At 36.7% G+C, this 15006-nt stretch overlaps 1 protein-coding gene across 2 annotated transcripts; it reads left to right on the forward strand.

Moving 5' to 3' along the window:
- The first annotated feature begins 2528 nt into the window (after positions 1-2528).
- LOC148944801 (uncharacterized) lies at positions 2529-15006 on the forward strand. 2 transcript variants are annotated; one of them, XM_089099787.1, is made up of 3 exons: positions 2529-2631; positions 11701-11829; positions 13595-15006. In XM_089099787.1, exons 2-3 carry the CDS (start codon positions 11711-11713, stop codon positions 14469-14471), a joined length of 996 nt encoding a protein of 331 aa, XP_088955913.1. In that variant the 5' UTR covers positions 2529-2631; positions 11701-11710; the 3' UTR covers positions 14472-15006. The 2 variants fall into 2 exon arrangements, with proteins under 2 accessions (XP_088955913.1, XP_088955912.1); XM_089099786.1 differs by lacking the exon at positions 2529-2631 and adding an exon at positions 5001-5073.

Genomic DNA, 15006 nt, shown 5'->3' on the forward strand with positions numbered 1-15006 from the left:
GAGTCGAGATTTCAGGCATAATTTTTTAAACTAGAAAACATGGAAACTTAGAACAGCAGTTTTTCTATCTTTGACAGGAGTCTGACAAAAGTTAAGAAGATGTACTATTAGTAGAGAACAGGTGGACACAAATAATTGTTGGTGCAAACTCTTTAAATTAATTTCTTACAATTTTACATTTTCCGCTTCTGAAAATACAAATGTGGCCCCAAAATCAAGAAAATGCCATGCCATTCATACGATTTGGCCTTTTTGATCGACAGACATGACTCTGATGTAGTTCAGGCACTAAGTTTTATCCACCTAATGTGTGCTTTAGTTTTCTAGACAGAAAATATTATCTAGTCAGGGTCATATCCAGGACTTTTTCGGGGGTAGGGGGGCGGGGTTTACGCAAAAACCTTTAAAAATCACACAGTTTATTAGTAACATCCTGTACATAGCACCTTTTGTTTGGTAATATCCCCCTCAAAACATGCTGAAAGTTTCAACTTAATACCGTAAACAGTTTTTGGGACATAGCTGGTAAGTCTTTTTGGCAACCTGCATAGACATAGTGTGTTTTGATTTAGTTCAACATCCTCTCATTATTTCCTGAAATCTTCACCTTAACACCCTTAGCTTTAGTAGGAGTAGTAATGCTAGTAGCAGTTGTAGAAATAGTAGCGGTAGCGTACAAATATTGCCTTTCAGTTAGTTCAACATCCCCTACAACAAGTACTGTAAGTTTCAACTTTATGCTCCAAGCCGTTCCTAGGATAATATTGATGATACAGTCTTTTGACAACTTGCATGCAAATAGTGCCTTAGTGGTAATATTAGTCACAGTATTAGTAGTAGAAGCAGGTCAGAATTCAGGATTTTTCCGAGGAGGGGGGGGCTTACAAAAAACATATCAATTTTTTGGTATGTTTTCACGAGTCGGACAAAAATTTCGTGGGGGGGGGGGGTCAAATCCCCTAACCCCCCTGAATACGCCCTTGATTAGGATTATTAGTAGAAGTAATATTGGTGTTAGTAGTAGTAGTAATAGTAGCTGTAGTAGCATGCGCATACTGCCTTTTGGTCAGTTGAACATTCCTCTCATTATGCCCTGGAAGTTCCAACTTAATCCTCAAAGTCCTTCCTAAGACGCCCTTGACAATCTGTATGTACGCAGTGCATTCCAATTTAGTTAAAATTCCCCCTCGACATTTTCTGAAATTTTCACCTTAGTAGCAGTCACAACACAAGTGTAGTAGTCGTAGTAGTAGCAGTAGTACCGTCTGTGTATTGTCTTTTTTCGGTCAATTGATCATCCCTTTCATCATTCCCTAAAAGTTCCAAGAAACCCTAATTTTCCGAAACTCCAAGCCATTCTTAAGATACACCCTTTTGATTACCAGCATGAACCGAATGTATTTTGATTTAGTTCAACTTTCCTCTCAAACTTCCCAGAAAATTTTCACCTTCATACCCTTAGCTTAGTAGTAATAGAAGTCATAATATTAGTAGTAGAAGTAGTAGTAGCATTAGAAGTAGTAATAGTAGCGTTGTATTAGTAGTAGGAGTAGCACGGCCCTTTCTGCAAGGGCTGACTTACGCCCCTTTCTGCAAGGGCTGTGGAGGAGGGTTTTCATCCCCAAAGGCATAGTTCCTGGATCTTTCAACTATACTGAACAAGATGCCTATCTCAAATTTTTGATCGAATACCTTTAGGGAAAAATATGCACAGAAGGGGGACTTGTTGCTCTCCAATCACTTTTGACTCTTAAAAAGGGCACTAAAAATTTTTATTTCAAATCTAATGAGTCCCTTCGGAAGTTTTTACGAAAAATCCTTATATACGGAGTGCACTGGTGAAAAAAGGAAAACAAAAATATATACTGTGACCACAATACTCTTTACTTAGGCAGCGCTATTGCGCTGTCTATTAGCGCTGCCTAAGTAAAGAACGATGTTCTTTACTTGAGGGTATAGCTACTATAAAACATGGCTATCATTGCTATTACCAATTACCTTTAATTTCAGAGACCTCCCTGCCAAGTCCCTTAGCCCCAGTGCTCTAAAAAAATGCTCATTTTCAAATATGTATTTTTTCCCGACGGAAAACTTTTTGTTCAAATTTAAAAGAAGAGCAAGAGAAAAAACACCTTTTATTACCAGTAGGCTACGTTTGTCACTTTCTATAAGCTTCCAGGGGTGTAAAGATCAAAATTAAGTGGTGAGACCCGGGAGTCTAGGGGACGGTTAGGTTCCCCAATATTTACAGCAGTTTCGGTTAGTTTTAAGCTTTATCCTTGCTATTGACTTTCACATAATAAAAGTTTTTTTTTAATTTATTATATAAAAGAAAGTCGTGTTGAAATAACACTCTTAAACTTTACATTGCTTCTTCCGTAAATAGAAATTTGTGAACTGATGCTCGTTGTGACCCCAATATTCTCTACACGTGTGGACAAAACACGAAAACTTACTAGCCCATCATGGAGAAGGGACAAAATCAATATTACAGCATTTGTTGCATTCCCCAGAAGAGAGACGTTTCAGTGAGTTCCAGTTTCTTGTCCGGATAAGATTCATCAGCTCTTCTAAAAAAGTTTTGTTTAGTCAATTTTGCTTTACAACAAAATAGTCAACCTCCTGTGACAGGTTTGTATTTTATTAATATTTGGAGTCTTGAGCATTCATGGTTGAGCTTCAATAATTATATTGAGCACCATAGATGAGGGCTGCTCTCACTTGTTGATAGTGGGCCGACCGTAGGGTATTTAAGGCCTTGGATTTAAGTTGAGGCTCTTTTCATTGTAAAGATTCGTATCCTCCAGGATATCTACTTCTAAGCAAATAAAAATGAGCTATATCTGGCTTCGCATGGAATGATTAAAATAAACTTATTTTAATTGAAGTAAAAACCGACATTAAAACTTAAAACTAACAAATTTACCTGGACATGGGTATTTCTCATCTCATCGTGCTAAAGTTTGACATGTGTTTTCAGAAAAGTGTTTTAGAGCACAAGCATTACAGGATCGTACTAAGTTCGATATTATTTAGGGATTCGAACATTGGGGATACAACTTAGTTATTGTGTTGAAAGTCATAGATGGTAACGATTAACACATAAATATAGTAGACCGTACTTAAGGTGATCAAGACCTTTGGTGTTTTTCCTAGTCAACCAGTTTTTCGGTGTGAATAGTCCCTGAAAATATTGTTGCTTCGCCAGTTATGTATCAGACACATTTCTTTTTAAATTATCTCCGTTTTGGGATTTAACACGGGGATAATATGACTTGTATCGCTCGGTTCACCAAATTATTACTTAATATAAAATCGCTATGACGGGATTTTGTAGAGAATTAAATGAAAAAAATCCTTCTTTTTTGAAAAAAACTATGCAAGTATAGAGCGAGGAACAAGCTCCAACAAACAGAAATAATTAGTAAGTTCATGGTAACGGACTGTAAGTAAGAAGCGATAGAGCCCAATAGGGCCTGAAAATCTAAAAAAAAAAACTTTGATAACAATTGTCACATCAAAATGATTGGCTTTTTATGCTAATTCTGAATATAAAAAATTCAAAAGTTTAGTGTTACCCATCAAAAGCTACGAGCCTGAGAAAATCCGCCTGATTTTAAAAAAAGGGAAAAACACCCCCAACAAGTCAAGTGACCTTATTGAAAATCATACCATCACATTCAGTATATCAGAGAATCCTACTATAGAGGCTTCAAGCTCTTATCTAAAAAGATGTGAAATTTTTTATTTTTTTGCCAAAAGAAAAATCAATCAATTTATTCATTCTAAAAAAATATTTTACAAGCACTACTAAGGGTTATTTGGCCCTTGGCCTGCTTAGCTTGTTAGGGGCATAACAACAAAAAGACAGAAAACCACAAATACAACAATACACTAAGTTACAGAATCACGGATACGCGTTTATTTATTATTATTATTTTTCCAGGTGTGATCGTATCGAACTAATGGTGCTATAATATCGGAAGACAGCCCATTAGAACGAAAATTTAAAGTTCTAGTGCCTTTTTTAAGTGACCAAACAGATTGGAGGAAAACTAGTCCCCCTTCCAAGCCCTTTTTCCCCCAAAGATATCTGATCGAAATTTTAAGATAGCCATTTGGTTTGGCATAGTTGAAAGGCCTAATAACTATTCACCTGGGGATGGCATTACCCCCCACATCCCCAGAGGAAAGTGCTGTAAATTGTGCAATTTGCCCATTGTTTACAAATAGTAGGCCTACTGGTTATTGAGAAATATATGTAAATTTTTCAAGGGGATTTTCCACGGGGATAATTTTCTTTGGGGAAAAAGTTTCCAGGGAGAATTTTCCTGGGAAATTATACAGAGGGATGAGGGGGGTTTTTCGGCGATTTAACATCGGAACGTAAATATTAAAAACTGCTTGCGTAAATTGGATATAAATATCATAAAAATAAGGTAAAGAATATGGCACCGGCCTTTACAGTTCCTAACGGTGGTGCTAACCTCCGCTTCTAGGCTCCGGCCAGAAAGCACGATGAAGTGGGGGGGGGTAGCGGGCCAACCATCCTTTGCTTTCACACATCCTTGCTGTCTGGCTACCCATTAGGGTCTGGGTTGACTTTGGCAAAGTTTACAGTCACACCCGAATACTCTTAACTAGGGATGCCACCCGGTGAGGAAATAAATCACTAAAATTAGTGATTTTGTGGTTGATTTAGTGATTTTCTTCAATAGTCTAGTGAACTATGTGCTGATTTAGTTTTTTTAGTCAATATACAAAATCACTAGGGATGGCAACCTTGCTCTTAACCTAGACTTCATAAATGTAAACACACCATACCCTTTTGCTTTCGACATTTTGAAATTTAAAATATTCGTATTTGCGCAGGACTTCCTGTCTTTTTCAGTTGCATTGAATTAAAAAAAAGCCTTTGGGAACTGGGTGACGTAAGACGTGCGACGCAACGCAATACTCTTTGCAAATGAGGCAATAGGGAATCAGTCTTAAAACTAAGCCAGGTGAGAAAGGATCTCCAATTGGTGATAATTGAAATTATCGGATTGTGAATTAGCCAATTTGTCAGACCAGGTAAAGGATATGAATTAAATAATCTTGGTATAAGAAGAGGTAAAATGCTATGCTATATAAGAGCTTCTTCTATCTTAGGGTGAATGAATCAAGAATAACAAAACCAGAATTATCAAATTCGAGTCTTTTGTTGGACTAGGTAAAGGATATGAATTAGATGAGTGGCTTTTGACTATCTTGGATGATATCTGAAAGAAAAGTGGATCAAACTAAGGAATTAATCCAGAGCTTCAGCGACCGGTATAACTAGGCTACACGAGATTCTATTGCTGACATACAGGGGCGAATCTCCAGCATCTTTATTCTCTCCACATTATTGGGGGGGGGGTAACTGACCCCCCTTGTCACCCCCAAACGACGCCCCTGCTGACATAGGGGGAAGGAGAACACGCTACCTGATGCTTTTTTACTGCTCTTTCTAAATTCAATAATTATTCCACGGACAAATGTACCCCCTTCCTAATTGTCCCATATAGCCTAAAGGCTAGCCCAAAATATAAGTTTGTACAAATTTATCGTCTTAAAGTTCGCCTAATACTTCACCCATTAGCTAAAGTTGACAGCTCTCAAGTCTATGCACCAACCCCTAATATTTATGTCAATGTTGAAAAAGGTACCTGTCAAGGTGCTGTTTCTTCCGCTTCACTCTTCAATAATGTAGTTCTTGATGCACAGTCAGCTGTTTCCACATCATTCATCTTTGCCGGTCTTGATTTATCTCTCGTTTGTTATGCAGACGACATTCTGAATGTGAGCCGCACTATCCAGCGCATAAGCGAGACTTTCGCAACGCTACAATCTGAGTATGCGAAACTAGGTCTTCAGTTCAATCCTGAAAAGTCCGAATTTGTATTCTTCAACTGGAAGCAAGCGTCACCTAGGGATGTTCCTCTCGGAAATAGTAGGATTAAGCCAGTAGGTGATATTACCTACCTCGGTCTTCCCATTGATTCGTCAGTAATACACACGCGACAATTATTAATTGCTCACATTGAGCGTAGAGTTGGGTATTATATGCTTCTTTTGTAACTAATAAGTTACGGTTTAACCGCCATCTTCTCTCGAAACTTTTTAACTCTGTCGCTCTACCACATTATTTGTACATATCGCCGTTTTGGAAAATGCTCACAAATTCTGACAAGTCGAAAATTTGTTTCAGTTTTCTTCCGGTTCGCAAAATATCTTTTACGTTTCTCCCCTTGGACGCACAATTCTTATTTGATTAGAAAATTCAGCTTTGCTGACCCCATTTTAGCCGGGGAAAAGCAAATTCATGCTTATAATTCCCGTTTAATGAAGATGAATCATTCCTGGTCGTGAGTATTAACCCAGTAGTTAAGAAGTATTTTTTTTTTTCTTTTTTTTTAAGTGTTTGTTTTAGCACTTAGTGTAATTTGTGTTTGTTTTTTTGTTTTTTTTTTTTTTTTTTGGGTTTTTTTTTTTTTTTTTTTTACCAATTAAGGCTTGATGCAATGATCTTCATATTATTTATGTTTGTTCAGTATTTAGGAGCCTAAAAAAAAAAGAAGAAAAGAAACATGTCGCGTACCTACAGAGCAGTGTATAATTGTGTGTTTCTTTCTCGTTTTGTGTAATTTGTTCTAAGTGCTGATTTAGATCTTAGCTCCAGCGTTCGTCACTACAAACCACATGTATAACTCCTAAGTTTATGTGTATTGCTTTTTTTTGTTGTTTTACTTATTGCTCCGTCTTTTCCTTTTTTGTATGACGGGTTTCCCAATAAATAATAATAATAATTAATTGACTTACGACTAAAGTGAATATACCACTCGATGCCTGTTTTTATACTCTTTACAAATATAATAATCATTTTTGTCGGAAATGAATTTTACCCCTACCCCTATACATACCAATTTGGGTGTATATTTGCACATTAGGGGGGGGGGGGTAAAGTTTAATTTTACCTCCCATTTACATCAGAATTAAAATATACCCCCACCCCTCTAATGTGCAAATGTATACCCTGAATTGGTATATATAAGGGTGTGGGTAAAATTATTATATTCATAAAGAGCATAAAAAAAGGCATCGAGTGGTATATTCACTTTAGTCGTAAGTCAATAATATGATTTGGTAAAAGTTTACCATTTTATTTTCATTTTTGTATATTTCATTAGGATTAATCTAACTTTACCTCTCGAGTGTGTTTCATATAATACACAAGTTTAGCAATATCCCTGTAGGCTAATTCAACTTCAACAGAATCTCCTTCTAAAAGAAACTAGCCTAGCTTACACTGTCCCTTTCCTTTGGACCAAGGTTTCGATCACGCCTTGGTGTAATCATTTTTGATAATAATGATTTATACCCTGCTTAAAGGTTCTTAGTGGACTTTTTAATAAGAGTCCCATTGCAAGTCTAGGCAGGGGCCCTGAAAGTAAAGACGCTAAGTTTACCCACATTTTGACCTGCTTTTTCGCGAACGATTAATGATTAGGACATTTTCAGATGTTTTCCTAGTCCTAGGTAGGCTAGGTATGTATTGGATTTTAGAGGTGCTACCTGCTTTAATACCCCGCCCCCTTCTAACGCCAGGATACAGTCAAGGGCCGTCAATTGGGGGGGGGGAGCACTTGATTCTAACAAAACTCTTCTTGAAATTTTCATTTTAAAATGCCTCATTTGGGTATTTTTCTTGAAATGACAAACATAATTGCCCCCGCCTAAATCTTCAAAAATACACCCCCCCCCCCTGTATTTTTGTAAATCAACACTGCTGGCCTTAGACTAAACACTGACCTTGCTGTGTTTTAATTTCTATTCCTTTTTAAAAAATGCAATATTTATGAACTGACGGTTAATAGCAAACTATCAAAATCAGCAAACTTAGCCTAGCGCTTAGCCTAGGATGAATAAAAGGCTTTTCCAATGAATATAGCCCCCAAAAAGGTATTTTTGTCCCCGGTGTTCGAGTATTTCTTTTTTTTTCTGTTGCAATTGATAGGCCACTCGTAAGAATTATACTGTGCACGTGTATATCTAGCCCCCCCCCCCCCCCGGAAAAATCTCATTCCCCCTATTTTTTTTGAGTTTGTGCACCTATGACTTAAAGTAATATTCTGTTATTGAAAGTCTAAAAATATACGTTTTCTTTTTATTCTATTAAGCCTGTTTTTAAAGCATTACGAAGGAATAAATTATATCCTATTAGGCTATTGTTTTCTTCTGTAGACTAACAGAGTGAAAAATGAGCATTACGTAATTTGGTTTCCAGGTTTCATGGAATCTAATTTTGGAGGTTCTTTTGTCGTGTGAATTCAAGTCACGAGTTCCAAATAGGTAATCACGTGTACATCTAGTTTCTTTTTTGAAGCTTGTGGTTTTTGATAACTGAATAGCTATCCTGTAATAACGGTGCTCTTACGCAATGGACTGACTAGCACTTTATTTATATAATTGTAACATCTGTTTAATTACGTTTTTCTGTCAATTAAAGCCACAAAAAAGTTAGTGATTAAATGATTATAATAGCCTAATTGGGTCCAATTTCCCTTGGTTATATTGGGTGGAATATCTGTAGTTTTTCAGTGTAGAGAACCAAAAGAACAAATGACGGTACTTATGTATTATCCAGAACACGCTCAAGAAGGGAAGTTAGGTTAATCATAATGAAATATACCAAAGTATGATGAAAATATAATACTTTAGTAAACAAATTATGGGAATTACAACAAAGAATTATGAAAGGGGGGCTGCCCAGAACACATTATATTAGATACCTAACCTAAACACCTCTACATATTAAATATCTAATTAATATATACCTCTATCGTAGTTTATTTCACCAAAGAATGAATTGATGATAACCGAATATGAGAGAAACAAAGCAAACTTTTACTCAGATCAAACAAAGCAAACTTCTTGAGTGTGTTCTGAATAATATTTAAGTACCAAATGGCTATTCCGCGAGTGGAATATTGATTTGTCTTTGAGTTTTTATACTTAAATTTCATTCCTGCGTTTCTTTTACTAGGGATCTTGCTAGGGTTGGTGGTACCCAGGGCAAAATTAACCTCGGTACCAGTCTCCCCTACCTCTACGTTTTATGTGTGAACTAGGAAATGACTGACACAATCGCATTTATAACAAATTCTTGCCGTGATATCTCCAGCACTACCCCCCCCCCCTCCTTGAACGGCGCTGTCTTTTACTAGCAAACCCCATGTCTCACTTGAACTCAGTATTGCTGTAAAAATTAAAGCACAACTTCAGACTCTTTCTCTTGGAACAGTGTTTATGGTATCTGAAGCCCCCAGCAGCTGATTAGCTTGATGCGAAAAATACGTATGTATTTGCATCAGTTTATGGGTTTCTTCTCCCTAATCATGGTTGGCAATATATTCTAGGGATGACATGCCTATGAAACATTCTGGTACGGTAAGAAGGGGAAAGGTTGGAAAGTTTACAAGGCAATAATAATTACACAATTTATCATTCCCGAGGGGGGGGGTAAATATTTCGTCAGAGTGAGAACCCTGAGGGTTCTCTAGAAATTATCTGTTCATTAGAAGATTTTCTGAATCCTCATTAAGTTCTGGCTGAGTACGTCTATGGACTTTTCAGAAGTGATATTTTAAAATAAATTCATCATAAAACTGTAAAATGTGAGGTATGTTATAGGAATCAACCTGAATAGTCTGAAGAATTACCAGAATTTTTGAGAATTGATCCTGTATATACTCCAACGCATTAAGTACCTCCAGGGGCGGTTCCAGGATTTTTTTAGGGGGGTGGTGGTGGAAAATAGGTTGATCCGTTAAAAAAAATTTAGGGGGGGGGCAAAATAGGTTGATCCGATAAACTTACGTTAGGAGCAAGTTTAATTAACGCAAACTTGAGTTCATTAAATAAATTACACTACTTTAGACTACGCTAAGGGGGGGGGGCGCCCCTTGCCCCTCCCCTGGATCCGCCACTGAGTAGCTCCTGACAGTGTGCGAATTCCCAAAAATTCAGGGGGAGAGGCAAGAATTTTTTACTTTTTCAGACTGAAGATATAAAAAAAGACTGTTAAAACAGGACACTCTCAGACTATCAAATTCAGGCTGTTGTAATCTTTGAGAAGAGTTTTCTATGAACGGTAGAACGTCTAGAAGGGGTACTATGTTTTGAGAATGTTTTCGTTTTTGTAATATGGAGTTGGTAGCCAGCTCGGAGAGTAAAAGATAAAACTAAACTTTTTATTTACTTTTTGTAAATCTAACAACCAAGTTCTTACTTCTCTGATCTAAGTTTTGTTTGTCGAAATTCTAGTTTTTAGTGCTCAAGCCTGATTATTAGCAGCTAATTATAAAATGTCGGCCCATCCGGACGGCGTCCGTTCCTGAGCCTGAAGATAAGCCATTTATTATTCTTCCTACAGATTTTTATGTTCCACATTTAGTTTGCCTGTTTGTAGCAATTTTTCGAATTTGTATACCCTTCCCTTACAAAATGTTTTGACCCTTCCAAAATAGATTGCTGTGTACGTTTCTGGAAGATCTTAGTAGTTTGAGTAAAGAACAAAAACTATTGATTGCACAATTTCATGCTGAAGTGTGACATATTTTACAGAAGAAAATATAATGACTTGGAAGCCTTCCTCGGAATGGCTTGGGACTTTACTAGAGTACTTCTCATTTGTACAAATGCTAGCTTTTGCAGCTCGCTGCAAAATTTCAAGAATATGCAACGTATTCTCTTCTGTCTAAACGTACGTTGGTTCTATAAAATTGCTCCTACGCAAAGGAGAAGATCGAGCCGTTACGCAGCTTCAAACAACGCAAACATCAGGTGGGATTTGCTACATGTTTTGGTACAAGTGGCACTCCAAGGTTTACAATCTGTGGTTGACATTAGGCAGTCCCTTGGAAAAGTGGCAGCAAAAAAAAAAAAAAACGAAAGTTGGATTAGCTTGTCGGCTGATGTAAACACTCGTGCGTTTTTTATACAGCCGACACAGACATGCGACAAAATCAGGATGCAAACTATATGACCGTAGGGTAGATCATTGTGATCCGGTAATTCACTATCGAATGCCTCGCTGCGTAGCCTAATAGCATTTAATTATTACGTTGTGTGTTGCATAATAGTGTGAAAAGAATGGAGACAATACTCGTTGATCCAGGGCATAACAGTGTGCAAATTGTTTCACGTGTTTGAGAAAATGACGGTTGAAATCGAGGGATTGTATGTTTTCTATAACAGGTTTATAGACCTGTATGCGAGACGGGCAAGTTCATTTTAGCGCGATTCTTGAGGACATTTCTGTGTTCTGGGAGCATATTTCCAAGTTGTGGTTTTCACAATTTTGCTAATAAAGTATTCTATTTTGATCATATTTTTTTTTCATTAGCATCAACCAAACTTCACCTTTCGAGTGTGTTTTATATAATAGACAAGTACCGCCCTTACTTGTCCATGAATAAAATTCCAAGGTACATACCTGAACAGTGTTGAACACTTATTTTAGTGGTTTAAACCCGCCTGGAAAAAATGATCCGAACAATCCCCGATTTAACATGGCTGTGTAAATATGAAGTCTGATATAGGCTTGGGGATAAATATTTATTAATATTTCTACGGTTTTAGTGTAACATGCAATAAGCATATTTTTTTTTATTTCAGAATTTATATTATGGTAACAACAAATCAAGAAGAATCATTGCAGTCTGATTATTATTCTGGTGATACAAGCACAGATAGAGAAATGAATCTTTCAAATGATGTTTACGTTAGAACTTCCAGCTGTGATGAGTAGGTTTTTGAGACTTAACTTGTTGAATATATTAGCCTACCTGTGACTGTTTATTATGAAGGGTTGGTGGTACCCCCCCCCCCCCCCCATAATGAGGGTGGCAAATGCTACTGAAAGATTTGGTAGCAGTGTATACTCTAAAAAAGCTGAAAAGTCAACTAATTAACGGCCTTTGTGATTAAGGGGTCATTCTTAAAGAATTGGAAAAAATTCGAACTTTATCGTAAAGAGCGAGATATTGACGGGGGGGGGGGCGAACCTCCTTAATTTGCGTAATAAAAATTACGAATATAGAAGTTCGTTACGTAAGTTAATTCGTAAATTACGTACATTTATTACTAATAAAAACGTTCGTAAAGAAAATAGTATGTACTTCGGTAAAAAAAAAAATATATCATTTTTCAACGAAGTAGTGCTGTGTCTCGGAAAAACTTGGATTTTGATTAAACACATCACGATTCGATTGGTTTTGTCATAATATCCATGCTGATTGCACGAAACGCGAGAAACTCCAGAAAAAAAATGTCTACAAGAGACCAAGTTGACCTAAGGGGAAAAACAAAGCCCAAGTCCAGATTGGGAAAGAACAATTCTCTGAATAATAATGTGATTCACTGAGGGATATCAAGTAGCATTGACTAGTTTTTTCCCCACTGTCGAACTGTGCAGTCTAGGCCAAAATGGGAAAATTTTCATTGTCCTTGTTCAAAAACTTGAAATAGGTAATTTTCAAAATAATTGTTGATGTTTTCATTAGGCCTACATAATTACATATTGTCTGTGTTCGTTTTGATAGGAATTAATATGTTTATATATGTTTATATTAATATATGGACCAGTTTATATGTTTAATATGTTTAATATGTTTAGAAGCCAATTGACCAAGTCCATTAACGAAACAGCTGGGAAAATTGAAGGCGAAAATTGTCACATCCGTGAAAACAGAAAAAATAGTGGACTTAAAAAAATCATGGTCTCCCCATCCTCCAACTGTGACTACCTGGCTGCTTGAGTTGTTAATGGTAGACGCTTCGAGAAACCAAGTCCGTCGTAAAAAAATATTGATTTTACCATATTTGGTTAATTTAGTACAAGAAACCCTTAATTGAATTATTGTTGCTCAATCGGTGTCCCTTTGCATTGAGACGATTGTATTTCATATTATGAATCGGGTAAACGGTAATGATGCGAGGCTCAACTGTTTCTAGAAAATTTAGATCTTCCAAAAAGTAAAATAGGCTAGTAATTTCCATTGCTACCATTATTTTTTCACTCTAAATATTCAGAGGTACAAAAATAACAAGAAAGTTTATATCTGAGGCATACAGCAGTCCAAACGTAAAAACGCGTATTTACACTTTTCATTATTCCGAGAAAAGTTTCTTCGAAGTTTCTCGAAAGTTCGCGGCACTTTTGCGGCACTTTTCCCATCCATTGCGGCACACTAGACACAGTGGTGAAGTGGAAAGTTGTTAGGATTGGTTTTAGACAATATTTTTTTTTCCAATAATGCAATTAAAATACATACCAAAGTTCGCTGATACCCCTAAATGTCGATTGTTCAACTTTGGCATAATCAAGGAATACTTGCAAAAGATGATTCTTTTTTATTAAGATCTAAACTAAGAAAGATCCGTTGAAAAATGTGCTTAGCAGAAATTACATAACAGTCGTTTCAAATGTTAGTCCTTGTCTATAATGAAAGAAGTGGGAAGGGAATACTCATATTGAAAAAAAATGAGTGAGAAAATCTTTCTTTTTCAGGGCTGTCAACATGTCTTCCTCCGCTTCATTGCATCGTAAACAGCGAGAATTTATTCCAGACGCGAAAAAGGACATAAACTACTGGGACCGTCGCCGTCGCAATAACGAAGCTGCAAAACGTTCACGAGAGAAAAGGCGAATCAACGACATAATCCTTGAGCAACGAGTTTTAGAATTGACAAAAGAAAACCATATTCTAAGAGCCCAGTTAAATGCTATAAGGGATAAATACCAAATTTCGGTTGAAAATATTATCTCGATGGACCAGATTATAGCTTCAATGCCGACACAAGAACAGATTATTAATTTTTCAAGATCCCGTTCAAGGGCACATACACCGTCCACTAGCGTCGAGCCGCCAGTGCGCCAGTCAGTTGTTGTGTCAAGAATAACACCAACTTCCACTTTTGACCACATCTATAGCCGAGTTCACGAGGAAGAGCAAATGAGCTTAATGATATGCGACACAAAGAGGGAGTACTGCTCATCTGGTGATGAAGCTCCTCCCTCTCCTTCAATAGCACAGTATGAATCCTATTCATCATCAGGCTTACCTTTCAAGCTCCGTCACAAGACACATCTAGGCGAAAAAGAAGCAGCTAATACCCTTTTAAGTCTGACAGAAGTCAAGGAAGAAGCAATAAATTTAAAATTGTTACCACGTGATCAAAACAGAGAATCCCCTCTACCGAGTGGAAGCTTCAGTGATTCCGGTGTTTCATCGTATGATTGGTCAAATGAAGAAGTCCCAGAGGTGAAACGACCGAGACGAGATGACAATGGCCAGAATGATGATGCCATACGTGACCAGTTGGCTCGTTTAGCATCAGAAGTTGAATCCCTAAAGTCCATGTTAAATTCAAAACCACTAAACTAAATCGATATATATTCATTGATTGTCACTATTAGTTAGTGTCTATTGTATTTTCATCATGTTGAATTACGCGCTAATTCATGTTTACTGCATTATTTTAGTGTCTTCATGAAGTATAAACAGTGCTGCCATAAGGGAGTTGAATGTTACATTGGAAGTGATACTGTGCTAATATAAACTTGTTGCTGTAGGTAATTATGTTCATTTAAGAAAATGTACTTGTGAAATATGGAAATCAAGCTGCAAGTGTATCTGTATCTTTATTCGCCTTTTAAATGAGATATAATTTCATGTCATCCTTATATGAGCTCGAATCGGGAAAAGAAGACGAACTGATTCAGTAGTTTGGGGGTAGTCATTTAAATTCGAATACGAACTCCAAATAAATTTTAGAATATCCAATATATTTCTTTGGATGATTTGTATTAGTTTGTGAACTCTTTTGTTTTCACTCTTTGTTTAACAACTTCAGATAACAAATTTCATTTAGCTACATATTCCTCAATTTGAATAATTTGAAATTGTTAATTGAGCAGAA

This window comes from Artemia sp. Qi Xiang Cuo, chromosome 14 (genome assembly GCF_049724085.1).
Source record: "Artemia sp. Qi Xiang Cuo chromosome 14, ASM4972408v1, whole genome shotgun sequence".
NCBI classification, from domain to species: domain Eukaryota; kingdom Metazoa; phylum Arthropoda; class Branchiopoda; order Anostraca; family Artemiidae; genus Artemia; species Artemia sp. Qi Xiang Cuo.

Bases quoted from the DNA above. Each gene is read 5' to 3' on its own strand.
- LOC148944801 (XM_089099787.1), top strand. From the start codon at position 11,711: ATGGTAACAACAAATCAAGAAGAATCATTGCAGTCTGATTATTATTCT. The intron at 11,830-13,594 runs GTAGGTTTTTGA...TTTCTTTTTCAG, and splicing joins AGAACTTCCAGCTGTGATGA to GGCTGTCAACATGTCTTCCT.